This window comes from Aegilops tauschii, chromosome 5, assembly GCF_002575655.3.
Source record: "Aegilops tauschii subsp. strangulata cultivar AL8/78 chromosome 5, Aet v6.0, whole genome shotgun sequence".
In the NCBI taxonomy this organism is placed as follows: Eukaryota; Viridiplantae; Streptophyta; class Magnoliopsida; order Poales; family Poaceae; genus Aegilops; species Aegilops tauschii.
Window position 1 is genome coordinate 16239603 of NC_053039.3, and position 22794 is coordinate 16262396.

The 22794-nt window shown below is 43.2% G+C and overlaps 1 protein-coding gene across 1 annotated transcript; it reads right to left on the reverse strand.

The window, feature by feature from the left end:
* Positions 1-17133: 17133 nt before the first annotated feature.
* LOC120964248 (uncharacterized) lies at positions 17134-22262 on the reverse strand. Its single transcript, XM_040388679.3, has 2 exons — positions 20849-22262; positions 17134-17744 (listed from the first exon to the last, which is right to left on the reverse strand). Exon 1 carries the CDS (start codon positions 22020-22022, stop codon positions 21156-21158), a length of 867 nt encoding a protein of 288 aa, XP_040244613.1. The 5' UTR covers positions 22023-22262; the 3' UTR covers positions 17134-17744; positions 20849-21155.
* Positions 22263-22794: the final 532 nt, after the last annotated feature.

Here is a 22794-nt window from a genome sequence, read left to right on the forward strand (position 1 = left end):
CAAAGTCCATAGGACTAGTGAGAAATACCAACTAAGCCTGAGCAAAGCTCAAACTTATTGGTCGGAACTGGCTTTGTCATCATATCAGCAGGATTATCATGAGTACTTATCTTGCATACCTTCAAATTGCCTTCAGCAACAACATCTCGAATATAATGAAATCTGACATCAATGTGCTTTGTTCTCTCATGATACATTGGATTCTTTGTAAGTATATAGCACTTTGACTGACACTAAATACGGTAGGGCAAGGTGAATCTCCACAAAGCTCAGTGTACAAACCTCTCAACCATATAGCTTCTTTGCATGCCTCAGAAATAGCCATATACTCGTCATCAGTAGTGAAACAAGCCACAATAGACTGCAAAGTTGCTCTCCAACTCACAGCACAACCACCAATGGTGAAAACATAACCTGTGAGTGATCTTCTCTTATCCAAATCACCAGCAGAATCAGAATCAACAAAACCAACAAGTCCATCTCCAGTTTTCCCAAACTGCAAATAAGCATTAGAAGTACCTCGCAGGTATCTGAAAATCCAATGAACTTCTTTCCAATGCTCTTTTCCAGGATTAGCCATGTATCTACTGACAACACTCAATGCATATGATAAATCAGGACGAGAACAAACCATGTCATACATGAGTGAACTAACTGCACTCGAATAGGGAACTCTAGACATGTACTCAATATCTGCATCTGACTTAGGACATAAAGCTGATGATAATTTGAAATGTGCAGCTAATGGAGTACTTACAGGCTTGGCATTATGCATATTAAAACGACGAAGAACTTTATCAATATATCCCTTCTGACATAGATATACTTTTCCAGATGGTCTATCTTTGGATATTTCCATGCCAAGTATTTTCTTTGCTGCACCCAAATCCTTCATCTCAAATTCATTACTCAATTGCTTCTTTAGTTCATTAATCTCTGACATACTCTTTGCAGCAATTAGCATATCATCAACATAAAGGAGCAAATAAATAGTTAAACCTTTGACAGTTTTCAAATAAACACAACTATCATAATTACACCTTTTGAAACCTTGAGAGAGCATAAAGGTGTCAAATCTCTTGTACCACTGTCTAGGGGATTGCTTCAATCCATAAAGAGATTTCTTTAACTTACAGACAAGCTTTTCTTTTCCAGGAATAACAAAACCTTCAGGTTGTTCCATATAAATATCCTCTTCTAATTCTCCATGTAAAAATGCAGTTTTAACATCCAATTGTTCAAGCTCAAGATCATGCATGGCAACAATACTAAGTAAAGTGCGAATAGAGCTATGCTTCACAACAGGAGAAAAGACTTCGTTATAGTCAATACCTGGAATCTGGCTGTAACCTTTAGCAACTAACCTTGCTTTATATCTTGTCTCATCATTAGGAGAAACACCTTCTTTCCTCTTGAAAACCCACTTGCAACGAATAGGTTTCTTGTCTCTAGGTAATTTTACTAAATCCCAAGTGCTATTCTTTTCAAGTGATTCCATCTCATCATGCATAGCGGTCATCCACTTATTACTATCACCAGAAATAATAGCCTCGGAATATGAAGAAGGTTCAGCATTACCTTCAATTTCTTCTGCAACAGATAAAGCAAAAGAAACAATATTGCACTCTTCAATTAACCTGTCAGGTTTATTAATATCCCGTCTAACTCTGTCACGTGCGAGATTCCAACTGGGTGGAACAATAGGCTGATTTGGAGTAGGAGTGACATGTTCATCATCAACGACGGGTTCATCATGTGCATCAACAATTTCATTATCAGATGTATCACCTGAATCAATAACATGCTCCACCTGAACAGTAGGCTCCTGAACAATAGGCTACTGTTCACTCTCAACGGGAACATTAGTAGATGAAACATTATGTAACATAGCAGATTCATTAAAGATAACATTTCTGCTAATAACAACCTTCTGGGTTTCAGGATTGCACAATTTATAACCTTTAACACCAGACTTATAACCAAGAAAGATGCACTTAACAGCCCTAGGCTCCAATTTTCCATTATCAACATGAGCATAAGCAGTGCAACCAAAAACTCTCAACTGTGAATAATCAGCAGGTGAACCAGAACATACCTTAATTGGAGTTTTATTATTAAGAGCAATAGATGGTGAACGGTTAATGAGATAACAAACAGTGGAAGCAGTCTCAGCCCAAAAGCGCCTATGCAAACCTGCATTGGACAACATGCAACGGGCTCTGGAAATAATGGTCCTGTTCATATGCTCAGCAACACTGTTTTGTTGAGGAGTATAAGGAACGGTGTAATGTCTGACAATGCCTTCAGACTTGCAATAATTCTTAAATTGCTTAGAACAGAATTCCATACCATTATCAGTGCAAAGTATTTTTACCTTCTTTTCAGTTTGCCTTTCAATCATAATCTTCCACTCCTTAAATGCTGAGAATGCTTCATATTTATGCTTCAAGAAATAAGGCCAAACTTTTCTTGAATAATCATCAATAATAGTCAGCATGTAACTAGCACCACCTAGTGACTTTCTGCGAGATGGTCCCCATAAATCAGAATGAACATAATCAAGAATACCTTCAGTTGTATGGGTCGAAGTATTGAACTTCACCCTCTTGTGCTTGCCGAAGATACAATGCTCACAAAATTTTAATTTACCAGGTTCATATCCATCAAGAAGACCTCTCTTATTTAACTCTGCTAAACCAAGTTCACTCATATGTCCAAGACGCATATGCCAAAGGTTAGCAGCATCACAATCAGAATTCTTTGAAATAACTGGAGTAGCGTTACCTGAAACGGTAGAACCTCGAAGGTAATAAAGACCATTGGTCGAACTTAAGTCACCTTTCATCACAACAAGGGAACCTTTGGTGACTTTCAAAACAATATCTCCACCTGAATACTTGTATCCCTTTGCATCAAGGGCACTCATAGAAATAAGATTTCTCTTCATCTTCGGAATATACCGAACATCTGTCAAAGTTCTGATTATGCCATCAAACATCTTGATTCGAATAGAACCTATGCCTTCAATCTTGCATGGTGAATTATCAAAACCCAAAACGGAACCAGCAGCAGTAGTGGAATCAAAAGTATTAAACCAATCTTCATGTGGACACATATGAAAAATGCATGCAGTGTCAAGTACCCACTTATCATTGGTCTCAGCACATCCAGCAATAACGACAAGAGCATCATCGAAACTATCATCACGAGCAACATTAGCAGAATTTTCACCTTGTTTGTTACCTTTCCTCTTTTCTTTATACTGCAACTTGAAACACTCAGAGATGTCATGCCCGTCTCTCTTGCAATACCTGCAATACTTCTTGTCTCTGGATTGCGATCGGCCCCTGTGGCCGTTCTTACTTTTGCCTATGTTTCCATTATTGGAGTTCTTCTCCTTTGTCCTGCCACGAAAAGATAATCCCTCGGCTTGGGATGAACTTGAACCATCATGAGGCACCATTAATTTCATCTTCTCCTTAGAGTTCAAAGCTTCATAAACTTCGTTAAGTGTGAGAGTATCACGACTGTATAATATGGTGTCTCTAAAAGTTGTATAAGAACTTGGCAGTGAACAAAGTAACATTAAAGCAGTATCTTCCTCTTCATACTTAACCTCCATTGCAGCTAGATCAGATATGATCTCTTTAAATTCTGAATATGATTCAAAACATTACCTTCCTCGGGTAACTTGTGCAGGAATAATTTTTGCTTCAGATGCATCTTGCTGGTAAGATCTTTTGTCATGCAAATCCCTTACAGCTTTAACCATAGAGCGGCGGCAGTTTTCTCGCTCAAAACTTCCTGCAAAATATTATTATGCAAATGGAGTTGAATTTGTGACAAAGCCTTACAATCAATTCTTTTCTCCTCATCAGTCCAATCTTGAATTCGGTTCTTCCCAAAACTATCCAGTGCTACATCATAGTCGGCCTATGCCAACAACGCCCGTATCTTGACTTGCCATAGGGTAAACCTTGTGTCACGGTTCAGCGGCGGAAGATCGTACTTCATGGATGCCATGAGTCGATAAATCTGAGTACTAGTTGTAGTTGTACTTCCGAAGCAGCAGCAATAGCAGTGTGGCAGATCGCTTTTGGCTTGGATGACCCTGTGTGATGATGTGGAGCAGCATCAATCTCGTCCTTGCTGCCTCAGTACTTGAAACCGCCCAATACACGGAAAAAAGAGCTGCAGCGGCGGCAACTCGACTTGGGCAAGAACGGCTGTAGAAGAAATCTTGGTCTTGGCGACTTGGCGATTTGACGGCTCGGTGGATAGCGCACAGCAGCCGCAGAAGAAAAAATACCGTAGATTGAATTCCTGTCGGACTTGGCTTCTACGTAGGGCGGCGCAGCAAAATCGATCCGATGGATCGCCTGGTCGCGTGCGGCGGCGCACACGACGGAACCCTAATCTCTCGTCTCCAAAAACTCGTATTTGTAACTTGGCTCTGTATACCACTTGTTAGATAATAACGAGAAATAAACGAGACAAAGAGACACAGATTTTTACGTGGAAACCCTTGCGGGAGAAAACCACGGACGCACAAAGGCGCAATCACTATGATGGAGGAGTATTACAAGCACGAGACGACAGGCCGTCTTAGGTGCGACTACATGGGGTATATATGAGGGAAATACATGAGAGTCCTTGGAGGACAAGTAAACGAGTTGTACTCGTACGCGTCGACGTCAACGCAAAGGCCCACACCAGTTGTACTATGTCTAGTCCAACACGGTATAATTCGGATCACAATTTAACATCCACCATAGCATCTCGCTCAGCCTCGCCATGGGCCCCGCCACCGCCATCTTCGTCGGCGCGCTGTTCCTGCCGCAGACGCCCAATCCTCGTCCAGGGCGGGCGGCTCGAGGAGGCGTACCGCGTGCTGGAGAAGACGCACAAGGTGGATGCGGGGTTCGAGGACCTCAAGGATGAGGGCACGTTCTCGAACTTGTTGGCCGTGCGGAACCGGCCGCAGCTCATCATCCTAGAGTTCCAGCAGCTGTCGGGCATGAACTCCATCACGTTCTACTCTCCGGTCATCTTCCATGGTACAAACAAATATAAGAGTGTTGAGATCACTACTTTAGTGATCTAAACGCTCTTATATTTCTTTACGGAGGGAGCATCAAACAATGACGGAGCTATGTTGGGGCCTTTGATCAATTCCTAAATAAAAATTATTGAGGGAGGCTTAGATTAGACATTTTTTTAGCATTTGACCCCCTCAGTTTCAGTTGCCTCCCCTCCATACAAGTGCTCCCTTGGTAAGAAAAGACCAAAACTAATAAGCTAGAAAGCTAACCAAAGTTGTTATATGTATGTATGAGTCAGGGTGGACGACACGAGCGGTCTTTCGGACCGGCTCGTGGTCCGCTCGGTCCTGGCCAGCTCAGGCCTAGCCCGCTCAAAAAATCGGCCGGTCCGAGCTCAGTAATCTGGCCCGATCGACAAAGCTTCGGTCCGGTCCGGGCTTTAACCGAGCGGACCGAAGAACGTGGCGGGGGCGTGGTGATACGTCTTCAACGTATCTATAATTTATGAAGTATTCATGCTGTTATATTATCTATCTTGGATGTTTAATGGGCTTTATTATACACTTTTATATGATTTTTGGGATTAACCTATTAACCTAGAGCCCGGTGCCAGTTTCTGTTTTCTCCTTGTTTTAGTGTATCGCAGAAAAGGAAAACCAAACGGAGTCCAATTGACGTGCAACTTGACGGAGATCATTTTTGGACCAGAAGAAGCCCACGGAGTACCGGAAGTAGGCCAGAAGAGTCCCGGGCTGCCCACGAGGGTGGGCGGCGCGCCCACCCCCCTAGGGCGCGCCCCCTGCCTCGTGGACAGCCCGGAAACCCAACTGACGTGAAATCAACGCCAACACCTCTCATATATACCCAAACTTCCAGAAAGAAACCAAGATCAGAAGTTCTGCCCCCGCAAGCCTCTGTAGCCACGAGAAATCAATCTAGGCCCTCTCCAGCACTCTGCCGGAGGGGGCCATCATCACCGGAGGCCATGGAGGAGGATCCTGGAGGGGCCATCATCCTCATGAAGGCCAAGGACCAGAGGGGGGAGGCTATGGAGGAGGAAGCACAAGGGGAGAACCTCTCCTCCTCTCTTCCAGTGGCGCCGGCCGGAGTGCCATCGGGAGGGGAATCATCGCCACGGTGATCGTCTTCATCAACATCACTATCATCATCACCATCCTCATCTATTTTACGCGGTCCACTCTCCCGCACCCCGCTGTAATCCCTACTTGAACATGGTGCTTTATGCTACATATTATGATCCAATGATGTGTTGCCATCCTATGATGTTTTGAGTAGATATCTTTTGTCCTTGGGTTGATTGATGATATAGATTGGTACGAGTTGTATGTTTTATTTTGGTGCTATCCTATGGTGCCCTCCGTGTCGCGCAAGCGTGAGGGATTCCCGCTCTAGGGTGTTGCAATACGTTCATGATTCGCTTATAGTGGGTTGGTGAGTGACTGAAACACAAACCCGAGTAAGAGGGATTGTTGCGTATGGGAATAAAGAGGACTTGATGCTTTAATGCTATGATTGGGTTTTACCTTAATGATCTTTAGTAGTTGCGGATGCTTGCTAGAGTTCCAATCATAAGTGCATATGATCCAAGTAGAGAAAGTATGTTAGCTTATGCCTCTCCCTCATATGAAATTGCAATGACGACTACCGGTCTTGTTAACGATTGCCTAGGACAATTCCGCACACCGATCCACCATTATTCTCTCGCTATTTATAATATTTAGTAATATATTCTAACTTTATGATAACAGCACCTACATTTATATTTTAGCTCTCCGATATCATACAAAGTTATCCTCTTCATACCCACAACATAGTTTTATTTCTTGTTGCTAGTTGGAAGCAAACGTTTGGTGTACGTAGAGTCGTATCAGTGGCAGATAGGGCTTGAGAGAATACTGATCTTATCTTTAGCTCCTTGTGGGTTCGACACTCCATACTTATCACTTCCACCTTTAGAAATTGCTACGATGATTCCTTGCACTTGGGGATTATCAAGCTCTTTTCTGGCGCCGTTGCCGGGGAGCAATAGCGTGGGGTTGATATTCTCGTGTGTGCTTGTTTGCTTTCTTCACTAAGTAGATTTTGTTTTTCCTTTTTGTTTCTGTTTAGTTGTGGGTGAAACATAGAAAAAAATTAAAGAAATGAAAATACAAAAAAATTTACTTGCCTTTCATGCCTAAAAAGTTTTTCAAAAAGAGAAGTGATTGGAAAGTTATGCATTGAAGAAGTGAGGGTCGACCTTGAGCACTTGTGTTCATGCTCACGGAAATAATGTAGAATTTTTCATGGAAGTTTCTCTGCAAATAATTATCCCCTTGTATATATTCATTGTATTATAAAAATAATGTGCCAATCTTTGGTTTTAGGATGATTAGATTGCTTGTTTGCTATGTGCAGAACAAAACAAGAAACTTTGGCTGTAGTGCATGATTTTACATTTTTTAATGGAAAGTCAAATGGGTCTGAAACTTTTTGCACATTACTTCTGTACAAATTTTTCAAATTTTCAAATTTAGTTCATAATTTTAGGAGTTACAGAAGTATACTAAACTTCCAGATTACTACAGATTGTCCTGTTTAAGACAGACTTTGTTTTTGATGCATTGATTGCTTGTTTTGATGAAACTATTGATTTCTATCAGTGGATTAAGCCATGGAAAAGTTATATTACAGTAGCTACAATGCAAAAACAAAATATGAATTGGTTTGCAACAGTACTTATAGTAGTGATTTGCTTTGTTATACTAACGGATCTCACAAAGTTTCGTTAAGTTTTTATGAATGAAGTGTTCGAAGAACGAGGAGTTACCGATGTGAGAAGAATAAAGAGAGACAAGAGTTCAAGCTTGTGGATGCCCAAGGCACCCCAAGTAAATATTTCAAAGGATACTCAAGCATCTAAGCTTGGGGATGCCCCGGTTGGCATCCCATCTTTCTTCTTCAACAAATATCGGTATACCTCGGTTTTTGTTTTGTTCACATTATTTGTGTCCTTTGTGTTCTTCTTTTTCTTTAAGAACCATGCTAGCATGAGATAGCCCTGCATTGGTTTATAGAATACTTCGTGTGCTTCACTTATATCTTTTAAGTATGATCTTATAGAATTGCTCTTTGTGCTTCACTTAAATCTTTTGAGTATGGTTTTATAGAATGCTTCGTGTGCTTCACTTACATATTTTGAGCTTGGATATTGGTTAGTCTATATTAATTGTAGAATGCTCCATGAACTTCACTTATATCTTTTGGAGTATGAATAATACTATCATTTAAAGTGGTTTGGAAGAGTGTCAACTTTAGGAATTAGTGATCCCATTATTTTGGAGGGTGTTGAATCTTAGTGTGATATTTATGAAAGTGGATTTGGAAGAGTGTCAACTTTAGCTAGTAATGATTCCACTATTTCGGAAGAGGTTCCAATTGAGTATGAGAACAAAGTTGCTATCCATGATGCTACTGGAAATTATTATGAGGGAGGAATACATGCTTTTAGGAGTTTTAGGAGTTGCAGTAATATCAATTTTCCTCTCTATGTGCTTAAAGTTTTGAAGTTATACTTGTTTTGCCTTCCTATGCTAGTTGATTGTTGTTCTTATAAATTGTGTGCTCACAAAATCCCTAGGCATAGGAAGTAGGTTATATTTAAATGTGCTAGTCATATTCTTCAAGATGCTCTCTTTGTGCTTCAATTCCTATCTTTTATGTGAGCATCATTGAAATCATCATGCCTAGCTAAAAGGCATTAAAGAAAGGCGCTTGTTGGGAGATAACCCATTAGGCACTGCGCCCTCATCTGCCTCAGCAGCGGCTCCGTCAAGGCCGCGACAGCAGCAGGGCGAGTCGACGAAGGAAGCATCTCTGCTCGGCCGTGCTCGGTGTTTTTTTTTTTGAAATTTTTTTCATTCATATCACGAATCAGAATAAAGAAGTTGACCCTTACAAGCACACTGAAACGCAAACAAAAAGGACCATGAACACCTAGAGTACCCTAAGACAACCATAACACAAGAAGATCTCTGGAGCCCTGTGTCATCATCCCTGAATCTTGAGAGAAGACCCCTGTAGCAGAAGGATCTGCAACCAGTTGCAAGCAGATCATCATCTTCGACCACGGTACAATTGCCGCCACGCTGCTTCCTCCTTTCTTGACACCAGCGCTGAGAGGGCATGGATATCAATCCAACACACCTGCAACAGCCGTCGCCATCTTTGGCTTTGAGTACCGCGAAAAGTGTCCCTTCCGAAAGGAAGAGAACTCGAGTCATCCGACCGGTCCAGCACCGCGGCCAGGCCATCCGACCGGACAAAGCAGGATCTCCCACCAGCATCAGCACAGAGGAAGGAGAAGAACAGTAGCAGCAAATCATACCAACAAGGAAGAAGAAGGGTCTTCGTCTCCCTGCATCCATCGCCCATCTGAGGACCCAAACGGCCAGTGCCGATGGACCTCCAGCCACCAAAGCCCGCGACCTCGACGAGACCCGGGGATCCCCAACTCCGCTGGCTCCTAGACGAAGACAAAAGCCTCGCCTGACCGCGAACGGAGCCCGGAGAAACTTATTCCGACGCGACACCACCGCAACGGCCTCGACGGCGTCTCCCTCAACCCTAACCCTACCACACACCCACCTAGCGAACAGACCCGAGGTTTCCCCTCCCTCCCGCCGCCGGAGCGGCCGACGGAGAGAGAGGGAACCGGCGTCACTGGCGGCACACAAGGGAACCCTCGTCGCCTCCCTGATCGCCTGTGTGATCCTACTTTTCCGCTGTGTTGGTTAGCCTGGCGGTGCTCGGTGTTGATGTGTTGAGTTGAGCATCTGCTTGCCTTGCCTTCCTATCCTTCTTGGATCTGCAGCCGTAAAAGATTGCTTGAGCCGTGCTCGGTGTTGATGTGTTGAGTTGAGCATCTGCTTGCCTTGCCTTCCTATCCTTCTTGGATCTGCAGCCGTAATGTATTATTCATCACAAGGCATGCACACACCAGGACAAGGCTACAATATTGCTTACTGAATCGGCACGATTTGCCGGGACAGTGACATGAGAATGCAGCCAAGAGAAAAAGGCCAGAACAGCAAACCTGAATAGGCTTCTTCATTGCGTGCAGCATAAGGACTTACATCAGCAGCAATGCAGATCTGTTGAGCGCCAAGTGCTGACAGGACAGGATATGGTTCAGTTCATTACATAATCAACCAACAGATAAGCACCAAGTTAGTTGACGGCCTCCAAGAAGCCATCAGACCATATATAGAAAATATAAATGCGAGAGATCCACCGAATATTATAAAGCAACAGCAAATCTTCAGATTAATCCGTCTAGCTAGCATATAAAGATGGGTCAAATAAATTTGCAAGAGAATGATAATTGGAACTTGATCCAGGTTTGGTAGCATGAAGGTGCAACCAACACGTGGAGCATAAGTTATAGGAACAATTAAGTTGGATATATATATATATATATATATATATATATATATATATATATATATATATATATATATGAAAACACCTGCATTCATCAAACGTAAGAGCTCTGCATCTTTCGTATCCCTTGCAATATGCTCTGCTTTGCCAGCAAAGCACTCAAGTTTCATCAAGCAATGCATGCTTTTGGGACATGGCAGACTCTATCCTCGGTACCGAATCCTTCAACTCGTCCAGGTTTCCAGCAATTTGATCAGACTTTGCTGCAGCGACTTAGAATCACATCTGTTTCCCTCTAAATGGGCAAGTGCAGATCATTCATTTGAAAGCCAGGATTTAGAAATGAGAAAAATGTATGAAAGGGATTCATTTGTGATCATTCATGCAATTTCTGCACCGGTCAACGTTGTTGGTGCTGATTCACATGCTAGATCAAACAGGATGCCATGTATTTAGGCCCTGACTGTTACAACATCATACGCGTGGACCGAAAAAAGTGGATCAACAAGAATCAAGTGGAATTTGAAAGTAGCGTGTTCATGCTTGGATGGAAAAATTCTCTAGATCCCTAGAAGGTAACTCAAAGAAATCAGATCAATATGCAGCAGGCAAATAGTATAAACCTTACAAAAAGGATCGAGCCACTCCATGTCTCCATCTAGCTAGCTGCTAGCACATCCTAGGGAAGCCCCTGCTGCCCAATGACTTGGCCGCAGCAGTCCTGGACAACAGCTTGATCTGGCCCCTCATCCGCCCCCAGGCCCTCATCCACCACGGGTCAAGCCTCAGCCTCCTTCTCCCCGTCCATCGCGACCCGCCTCCACGGGATCTGGAGTCCTAGCGGCCGCTGCGACGACGGCGCTTGCACGGCAGTTCCCTGGCGAGGTCCGTCGGTTCTTGACCAGTAGGTCCTTCCACGCCTCCAGGGTCAGATTGTCGTGGTTCCGGTGCCGGCACAGCATCGTCCACTCCTCGGTGGTTAGAGTGGCGTGGGACTGCATGCACAAGATTACACTGTTACATTGAAGACTAAGTGACTTTGGGATGAGAATGGTCGAATGTGTTGGTTGAAAAGCTTTGTAATGTGATTGAGATTTACGAAAAATGCAGGCAACTTCTGAATAGACAACCCAAGGTCAAATTCAGCAATTAAGTACTCACAAAATTCAGCAAAGTTCTGCAAACAACTTTTTTTGTTAATGATAGTTGTAAAGTTAAGCTTGGTCATGCAGCAACCAGGGCAACTGTGTAGTGCTCTATAGTATGTGTGTTACCCTGCTTCAAAGGAAGGGCATGGATGAGACGGAAGCACAGACATAAAGGAGAGGAAGGTGATTAAAGAAAATAAATAGCATTGGCACATACTCCCTCCTTTCCTAAATATAAGTCTTTTTAGAGATTTCAATATGAACTACATACAAATGTATATAGAGTTATAGACGTATTTTACAGTGTAGATTCACTCATTTTGCTCCGTATGTAGTCCATATTAAAATCTCTACAAAGACTTATATGTAGGAACGGAGGGAGTAGAAAGCACCAACAGCGATCTACCAGAGGCTCCTAGGTTGTCGGTTCAACTGCACCAGTAGACTAAACAAAGGCTTAGTTGTAGAATTATTGGAGTTCAGTACCAAAAAGGAGTCGATTTGATAGACTAATGAAACATGAATCACAAAAGTGCACTGCAAACAGGGAGAGAAGTAAAAGTTTGTGTCTACATGTAGCCAAACAAAGTAATGCTGTAAATCACTATAGGTGAATCTGTTTTCGTGGGTGGAAAATTAGTAACTTACTATAGGAGATAGATGTCATGTGAAGGAGAACAGGACATAGATATAGGTGTGAACTGGAAACAATTTGGTATTCAAAAGATACAAAATGGTGTGCAGAAAAAAAGCCAAAATTCAGATCCATAGCGAGTAATTCTCTGAGATAAGTGCATTAATTCAGACAGCAAAGTTCCGCATATTGGATGGGTTGACTTGATGGTCGCAGGTTGGATGGATTCACTTGATGGCTTTGGAAAGGGCTTCACTTATGCAGGACAGGATGACAGGATTGTAGCGGGGATAGAGCAGAAAAGTGCAGTGTGGCCAAGTGAAGGGATTTTCAGATGTAATGGACCAAAAGCGCACAATGAATATCACAACAAGGGTTAAAGGCATGGCAGAAGATATTGTTCCATATGTACCGTACATAACACAAAGTACTACACAATCCATTCATCTGTCCATAATTACCATCCCATGATAGTACTAGCAACCTCTATTTAGTTTCTCTGGAAAAGCCTTCATTAAAAATATATGATTGAAAGAAGTAATATTAATAGATTTTTCATGAATTTTTTTTCACTAATATCAACATATAAGAATCCACTATTATAGTCACTTTGGTAAAAGTAAGAGAGGATTCGGTCTAAAACAGGTTTTGTTGGTCAGTAAATAGTGCTCATCTAGTAGTTTGAACTGTAGCTGTTGGATTGTCTCCAAGCACTCCAGATGAAGAGAGGTGAAGCGAAGCAATAAGTGGAAGTCAGGGACGAGTTCACTTAATGACTCAAGCCCTCAGATATCCAGTGGATGGCCAGATGTTCATGATACCGTTTCGGGGCCTGACATATGTTTAAGGAAGATATGACCAAAGGATAAGACAGGGATTAAGCAAACGGCTATTGTGGCCTATTGACAAGGTTCCCAAATCTGATCGACCAAAAGCTAGTGCACAATGCTCAGTGCAAAAAAAGGGTAACGGCATGGCAAAAAAATTTCTCAACTCCAACAACGACGCAAACTACAACATAATCAACTGCCCATCATTAGCATCCCATGATACCAATCTCTATTCAGTCAGTGTCTGCAAATTTGCATTGTGAGGTACAATAAAGATTATCGTGACCAAACAAATGCAAATAATATCATTTGATTCATCATGCAAAATATCTTGTATACTATATTTCATTTAAAGCTTTAGCATCATATGGAGTATTTAATAAAACAATGAATTAACTTTCACATCGGAGACCAAATAAGAAATTTTTGCCTCTTACTATCTTAAGATAATTTTTTGATATAGATAAATTTATAGGTGTAACGGTGACCAAATAAGACTTCGAGATAGCATAGGTCCTGCTTGACTGGAATAAATGTTTCTAAGATAAAACAACACAAAGATGAACTGGTAGCCATGTCCTGATTTAAACTTCTATTCGTTCTCCATTATCTTGGACATAAAAACTGAAACAATTGTTGTGATCCAGTGTTTTCTACGATTTTTCAATACCCCTAAAATGCTACTTATTGTGTGTTAGATCCTCCCATTCACCTATCTAATTACCTTAGGATGGCAAATAGAGAAGGCAAAAAAAATTAATTAGCTTGACCAGCTTTGCCACGAGCACAAAAAAATCAACAACCACTAAACTATGTAACTAATAATTATTGATCACATTAACGAACTAGCAAGTACCAGACAAGCTATGTGATATTTATAACTATAAATGAAAGGAGGTAACTATCATGCAATAGAAGGTTTTACCATTTGACACTGTCGGTGATGATAATAACAATGGTGGAAAGTTGCAATATGCTTCTGACGGGTGGGGATAGGAAGCACACATCCTCTCAAGCTGGAGTGTGTTGACATCCTGCGTGTAACAACCTGTCTTGATCGACGAGATTATGCCATAATATAGGAGCAAGTGGCTCCCCATTGCACCTATGATACGGGACCCAGAATCCAACGAGAATGTCTCATTCTCCTGCTACTGGGTGGAACTCCCACCATTGTTTCGCCAAACAGTATAAATACGGCGAGCTGTGTCAAGTTTAGGCACAAACATCACAGTCATGCCTTGGCTTGCCTCCACAATGGCCACATCATCGCCCAAAACTCTGACACATGGTGGGTGGTTAGCCATGGAGAATTCCATCCGCCTGATGTCAAGCACGAGCAATTTCTCACTTGAACCTGAAATCTAGTAGAAGCGGCCATGGGCGTAATGGCGCGACACGAACAACATCGTCCATGTAGATAAGACAAAGGCAGGTAAGCTGCAAGTCAGGGATGTAATGGCTCACCATTGCCCTGTGGAGGAAGAGAAGACAAGGACCACCGGTTTAGTTTGGAGCAGCACCAGCCAAAAAACTTTGAATGAAGTCTCCTCCATAGCTTCTGCCCCCTCCTCGTCGCCGGAAGGGACGAGGAAGCAGTCGGCGAAGCAATCCCTTTCTATCAGGATTTGGCACACAACCGGAGCGGCGAGGTCATCGGGGATTGGGGGGAGCAGGAGGTTCTGTCGGTGCAGGGGGTCGCACACCACCATCTCCTTGAAGAGGGCTCCGAGCTCGTCGTGACGGCTGGGTCTGTTGAGGAGGACGCGGCCGTTGCAGACTTCCCGCACGGTCCAGCCCCAGTAGGGGGCGGGGAGGAAGGTGAAGTCAAAGTCGGCGGCGCTGGCCACAGCGCTGGCCGCTGGCGCGGAGGGGTGAGGCGGTACGGCAGGGTGGAAGCCTTTGTAGTCGAGGAAACCGAGGAGGGGCGCGGGGTGGAGCTTGCAGAAGCGCCGAAGGAAGGCGCGGTCGGCGACGAGGCGGCGCAAGGAGATGCAGGCGGCGGAGGCACGGATGAGGTCCTCTGGGGTGGGAAGGCGGAGGAGGATTCCCACCAGGAGCTCGTCGGGGATGTCCGGCAGGGCCATCTTCAGTCGTCGGTGCGGGCACCGGCGGCTGTGTGTGCGCTGCTATGTGGGAGTTGGCACGGGGCTATGTGTGTGTGCGCGCGCTGCTGGGGAAGTAAGCCGGCGACATAAAAATGGGCTACGTTAGGCTGAAAGTGCTGTGCGTCAAAACGATGCCTGGCCTACAAGCGATTTTCTTAAACTAATCAGTTGCAGTAAAAATTGATTTTAACATCTAAGAAAAACGAATTTAAGAGCCAGTAAAAAAAGGAATTTAAGAACACTAGAATTTTTAATAGAATAAATTAAAAAATGTGTTCACAAATTTTTAAACAATGTTCAATAATTTTGAAAAATCTCATGTCATTAAAATGTTCTCTAGTCTAGAGATAATTTGCAAAAATAAAATAAGTGTCATGTTTTCAAAAGTTGTCCTCAAATTTGAAAAAGATTCCTGAATTTTAAATATATTCATGCATTTTTATAAAATATTCTTTAATTTTAAAAGATGTAATCTATTTTTCCAAATAAAGAAAAAAGAATATAAATAGGGAAATTAATAAATAAGATAAAAAACATGAGGAATACCGGTGGAAGAAAAGAAACAAAAAGAAAAACACTCAAAACAAATAACAAAAAATAAAATAAAAACCACTACCAAACAGTTGGAATAATCAATTGGGAGAAATCGCTCTTGTTCCTTGCCTCCTATTGGGGATGACCAAGCTATTTTTGCACTATGCAAATTGCCGACAATTTAAAGCAGCAAGTAGGAAATTGAGACATCTTGCCCCACATGCTAGGCATGCAACGACGACCAAACGTGTATGAGGAGAAAGAAGACGAGTGTGATGCTCTCTTGGGCTAGCTGGCTGGTCAGCCCAGTTGGCCTCAGTCCGTCCAGAGAATAGAAGGAAAAAAACAGAGCAAAAGCGAAACAGACAAAAAACACAGAGAATATTATAATGTTATTATGTAAATAAAAATGTTAGCGAATTTAAAAAAAAATACTTGCAAAATAATAAAATGTAAATTTTAAAAATAAAGAATTTTTGAGAAGATCTTGAATTAAAAACATTGGTGTGTTTCAAAGAATTTTCAAATTGGTTGCAAATTTCTTAAAATTTATGAATTTAGAAAATTTTCTTGAAATTTAAAAATTACTTGAATTTATAAACATTTTCAACCTTTTAAAAATGCTAAACATTTTTTAAGAATGTTCGCAAAATTTAAAAATATTCACGAATTTTAAAAACATCTCTGCTCGGCCTTGCTCAATGCGGTTGAGTGTTGATGGGTTCAGTTCAGTATCTGCTTGCCTTATTGCCTTGCCTTGCTATCCTCCTTGGATCTGCAACTGTAATGTATTCATCACAAGATACACACACTTGAGAAGACTACAAGATGGCCGGATCAGCACGATTTACCGGGACAGTGACGTCAGAATGCAGCCAGAAGCGCACGACAAAAGACAAGTGTATAACAGAGTAATAATAATCATAATAATTATCATTGCATCCAGCATAGGCACTTACATCAGCAGCGATGCAATGCAGATCTATTGCACGCCAAGTGCTGCCAGGATATGGTTGATTACATGAACCAGCAGAAGAACCAGCTCCAACAAGCCGGCAGACGATAGAAAATATAAATAAATAGTACTACAAGAGATCGATCGAATAGACCTACTGCATATATAGAGTGCATATATAGAGTATTAAATAGAAACTCTGCCATCGACAAGCTAGCTGCTACTGGGAGATGCAAATCCATATGCATATGAATCACTCATCTCCAGCGCATTTCACCCAGAATGCTCATCTCTACACCTACTGGAGCCAAGATTCAGAAATTTGAAATTGTATGCAAGAGGGATCATTCACTTTGTTGGTGCTGGATCCATACGCTAGCTAGATCAACCAGGATGCCAGGTATTATTTAGCCCTTGCCTGCTACAACAACACAAAGGGATCGAACAAGTGGACCAACAAGAATCAAGTTCAAGTATTGCAATTCATGCTTGGATGGAAAAAAATCTCTAGATCCCTAGAAGGTAACTCAAAGAAATCAGATAGACCAATACTGAGAAGCGATTGAAAACGATGATCACAGCACCATCCTCACAGCGACATAGCCGTGCAGCAGTCGATCTACACTGGCTCTAGAAGACCGCAGCTTGATGCCGTTTGCGTGTTGACAACGGTACCATTTTGTGTTTTCGAACCAAAAAGGATCAACACGCAGCAGACCAATCGTATAAACCTTACAAAAAGGATCGAGCCATTCCATGTCCCCATCAGCTAGCACATCCTGGTCAAGGCAAGCCCGTGCCGCCCAAGGACTTGGTCGCAGCCATCCTGGACAACACCTTGATTTGGCTCCTCATCCGCCCCCAGGCCCTCATCCACCACGGGTCAAGCCTCAGCCTCCTTCTCCCCGTCCATCGCGACCCGCCTCCACGGGTTCTGGAGCCCGAGCGGCCGCTGCGACGACGGCGCTTGCACGGCAGTTCCCTGGCGAGGTCAGCTTCTCGTGGTTCTGGTGCCGGCAGTCCACTCCTCGGTGGTCAGCGTGGTGTGGGACTGCATACACAAGATTACACTGTAACATTGAAGACCAAGTGACTTTGGGATGAGAATGGTTGGATATTCATTGAAAAGCTTTGTAATGCGATAAAAAATAATTCAGGCAACTTATGAATAGATAACCCAAGATCAAATCCAGCAATTAAGTATTCACAAAATTCAGCAAAGTTCTGCAAACATTTTTTTTGTTCGTGAAACTTGTATGTGTGTTGCCCTGCTTCAAAGGAAGGGCATGTTTGAGAAGGAAGCACAAGACATAAAGGAGACAAAGGTGGTTAAAGAAAAAAAATAGCATTTGCACATAGAAAGCAACAACAGAGATCTGCCAGAGGCTCCTAGGTTGTAGGTTCAATTGCACCACTAGACTAATTAAACAAAGGCTCAGTTGTAAAATGATTGGAGTTCAGTACCAAAGAGGAATCATTCAATAGACTAATGACAACATGAATCACAAAAGTGCACTGCAAACAGGGAGAAACGTAAAAGGTTGCGTTTGCATGCAGGCAAACAAAGTTCGAGTTTTGACAGGCATGGCAGAAGAAAGTACTGCTGTAAATCACTATAGGTGAATTTGTTTTCATGGGTGAATATTTAGTAACTTTCTATAGGTGAAATAGAGCGCCCCAACTTGCAGAGGTGCAGCTCAAGATAGATATCATGCGGAGGAAAAAAAATATAGACATAGGTGTGAACTGAAAACAATTTGGTATTCTAAAGAAGCAAAAAAAATGTTGCGCGGAAAAGAATGCCAAAATTCAGATCCGTAGCGAGTAATTCTCTGAGATAAGTGCATTACTCAGCAAAGTTCCGCAGATTGGATGGATCAACTTGATGGCCACAGGTTGGATGGATTGACTTGATGGCTTTGGAAAGGGCTTCACTTATGCAGGACAAGATGCAAGGATTGTGGCGGGGATAGAGCAGAAAAGTGCAGTGTGGCCGAGTGAAGGGTTTTCAGATGTGATGGACCAAAAGAGTACAATGCAGATCACAATAAGGGTTAAAGGCATGGCACAGATATTGCTCCACCTGTACATCAGTACATGACACAAAGCATTATACACAATCCATTTGTTTTCATGGGTGAAAATTTAGTAACTTGCTATAGGTGAAATAGAGTGTCCAACTTGCAGAGGTGCAACTCAAGATAGATGCCATGCGAAGGAGAAGAGGAGCTAGACATAGGTGTGAACTGAAAACAATTTGGTATTCTAGAGAAACAAAAAAAATGTTGCACGGAAAAGAATGCCAAAATTCGGATCCGTAGCGAGTAATTCTCTGAGGTAAGTGTATTAATCCAGAAAGCAAAGTTCCGTAGATTGGATGGATTGACTTGATGGCCACAGGTTGGATGGATTGACTTGATGGCTTTGGAAAGGGCTTCACTTATGCAGGACAGGATGCAAGGATTGTGGCGGGGATAAGCAGAAAAGTGCAGCGTGGCCCAGTGAAGGGGTTTTCACATGTGATGGACCAAAGGAGTACAATGCAGATCACAACAAGGGTTAAAGGCATGGCACAGATATTGCTCCATCTGTACATGACAAAAAGTATTACATAATCCATCTGTCCATAATTACCATCCCATGATAGTAATAGCAACCTCTATTTAGTTTCTCTGGAAAAGCCTTCATTAAAAATATATGATTGAAAGTAGCATTGATAGATTTGTCAAGAAAATATTTATAATTTTTGCTAACATAATCATATAAGAATAATCAACAATTATAATCACTTTGGTAAAAGTAAAAGAGGATTCAGTCTAAAGCAGTTTTTGTTGGTCGGTAAATAGTGCTCATCAGGTGAACTGTAGCCGTTGGATTGTCTCCAAGCGCTCCAGATGAAGAGAGACGACTAGAAGCAGTAAGTGGAAGTGAGCAATGAGTTCATTTAATGACTCGAGCCCTTAAATCTCCGGTGAATGGCCAGATGTGCATGATACCGTTTCAGGCCCTGACATATGTTTCAGGAAGACACGACGAAAGGTTAAGACAGTGACTAAGCAGACGACTAGTGTGGCCTACTGACCATGTTCCCAAATTTGATGGACCAAAAGCACTTAAGGACTTGAGCCGTTAAATCTCCAATGAATGGTCAGATGTGCATGATACTGTTTCGGGGCCTGACATATGTTTTAGGAAGATACAGTGAAAGGATAAGACAGGGACTAAGCAGACGACCATTATGGCCTAGTGACTAGGTTCCCAAATCTGATGACCAAAAGCTAGTACACAATGCTCAGTGCAGAAAAGGGTTAATGGCATGGCAAAGAAAATTGCTCAATTCCAGCCAAGCCGCAAACTACAACACAATCAATATGCCATCATTAGCATCCCATGATAGTACTACCAATCTCTATTAAGTTCAGCACAATTCTTGCTAAAAAAGATGCATTGTGAGGTGCAGCAAGGATTATCCTGATCTTAAAAATGCAAATAATACCATCTGGTACGTCAGTCAAAATAGCTTTTGGTTCTGCATTTATTTCAAAACTTTAGTGTCGTATATTTATTAAAAAGAATGAACAAATTTTCACATCGGAAACCAAAAAGACATTTTTGCATCTTATATCTTAAGATAATTTTTATATGGAATCAATAAAGATAAATTTACAACTGTAACGGTGAGCACATAAGACTTCCAGATAACACAAGTCCTGCTTGACTGGAATAAATGTGTCTAAGAAAGAACACTACAAAGATAAACGGGCAACAATGTCCTGATTTAAACTTGTATTCAATCTCCATTATCTTCGCCATTAAAACTGAATCAATTTGTTGTGACTTGTGATCCAGTTTTTTTTTTTATGATTTCGCAATACCCCTAGAATTCTACTTATATTGTGTTAGATCCTCCCTTTCACTTCTCTAATTACCTCAAGATGGCGCATAGGAAAGACAAACAAATTAGCTTGATCAGCTTTGCCACAAGCACAAAAAAAGCAGCAACCACTAAACTATGTAACAAATACTTACTGATCACATTAATGAGCTAGCAAGTATATCAGCCAAGCTATGTGATAGTTATAACTATAAATGAAAAGAAGTACTCCCTCTGTAAACTAATATAAGAGCGTGCAGCAAGGATCTAAACGCTCTTACCACTTGACACTGTCGGTGATGATAATAACGATGGTGGGAAGTTGCAATATACTTCTGACTGTTTTGGACATGAATAACACACCCTCTCAAGCTGCAATGTGTCGACGTCCTGCGTGTAACAACCTTGCTTGCCCGATGAGACTCCGACATAATATAGGAGCAAGTGCCTCCCGACTGCACCCTCAATTAAGCAGTCAGAATCCAGCGAGATTGTCTTCTCCATCTGCCACTGGGTGGAATTCCCACCATTGCTTCGCCACCAAACGATTATAAATACGGCGTTTTGTGTCCGGTTTAGGCACAAACATCAGAGTCCTGCCTTGGCCTGCCTCCGCGATGGCCACATCATCGCCCAAATGTCTGGCACAGGGTGGGTGATCAACCATGGAGAACTCCATCCGCCGGATGTCAAGCATGAGCAATTTTTCAATCGAACCTGAAATCCAGTAGAAGCACCTGAAATCCAGTAGAAGCAGCCATGTGCGTAATGGCGCGACACGAACCAAAACTTCCATGTCGATAACTGTAAGCCAGGTAAGCTCCAAATCAGGGGTGTAATGGCTCGCCATTGCCCTGTGCAGGAAGAGAAGACAAGGGCGACCGGTTTATTTTCAAGCACCACCAGCCAGATCACTCTGAACGACGTCTCCTCCGTTGCGTCTGGCTCTTCTTTGTCGCCGGAAGGGACGAGGAAGCAATCGGCAAAGCCCCCCCTTTCTATCAGGAGTTGGACCGCAACCGAAGCGGCTACGTCACCGGGGATCGGGGGAAGCAGGAGGTACTGCTGGTGCAGGGGGTCGCACACCACCGTCTCCTTGAAGAGGGGCTCGTGACGGCCGGGTCTGTCGAGGAGGACGCGGCCATCGCGGACCTCACGCATGGTCCAGTCCAAGGAGGACCCGGGGAGGAAGCCGAAGTTGAGGTCGTCGTCGGCGACGGCGCTGGCCGCCGGCGCGTAGGGATGAGGCGGTTCGGCGGGGTGGAAGCCTCTGTAGTCGAAAAAGCCGAGGAGGGGCGGAGGGTGGAGCTTGCGGAAGCGCCGGAGGAAGGCGCGGTCGGCGACGAGGCGGCGGAAGGAAAAGCAGGCGGCGGAGGCGCGGATGAGGTCCTCTGAGGTGGAAAGGCGGAGGAAGATATCCGCTAGGAGCTCGTTGGGGATCGCCGGCAAGGCCATTTGCCGGCCGTTCTTCGGCGTCGGTGCTGGCGGCGGCGGCGGTGATGTGCAGGAGTTAGCACGAGACTGGTAGGCGACGGCCTAAATGGGCTGTAGAATGGGCAATCTGCGTGTCGGCTGAAAAATGTGTTGGAGTGGCTATGGGCCGACAAACTTATCTTGTATTTCGTTGAGATAGATGGACCTGTCACTCGAAAAAAAATTAAGATGGGCCTGTGTGCGCGTAGTGGCATGACCAGTAGTTATAGGAAACATGTTTGCTATTTTTACATCTAGATGTGAAATAGTTATCTCACATTTAAGTCTAAAGCTGTTGGATATTTGTCTGTCTTTTAGATTCGCGCAGCTGTGTCTGGCTCGCTCGTGCGCTCGCTCCCGCCGCGTTGATGCGCGCACGGCCCGTGTCCAGGCCTAGATACAAGTGGGGGCCGGGCCGCTTTTTTTTTTGCGCTATATTGGGCTGTCACCTCGCATTCATTTGTCCATTTCCAATCCTCTGCGGGCAAGAACTCTCGGCGGCATAGAAACATGTCCACTACTGATGTCTGCGGAGTGTGTGGGGCGTAGGACAGTTGGCATCATTCACTACTGAACTGTGCCCTATCCAGGAGCACCTGGGCTTTGTCGAAAGAGGAGATGGTGCAACATATGGCCATGAATCGGAATGACAATGCAAAGGAGTGGTTATTCTCCATGTTTGAATCCCTGCCCAGTGACGAGCTCGTAACTATGATTGTCACTCTTTGGGCAATCTGGTCTGCAGGGCGGAAGG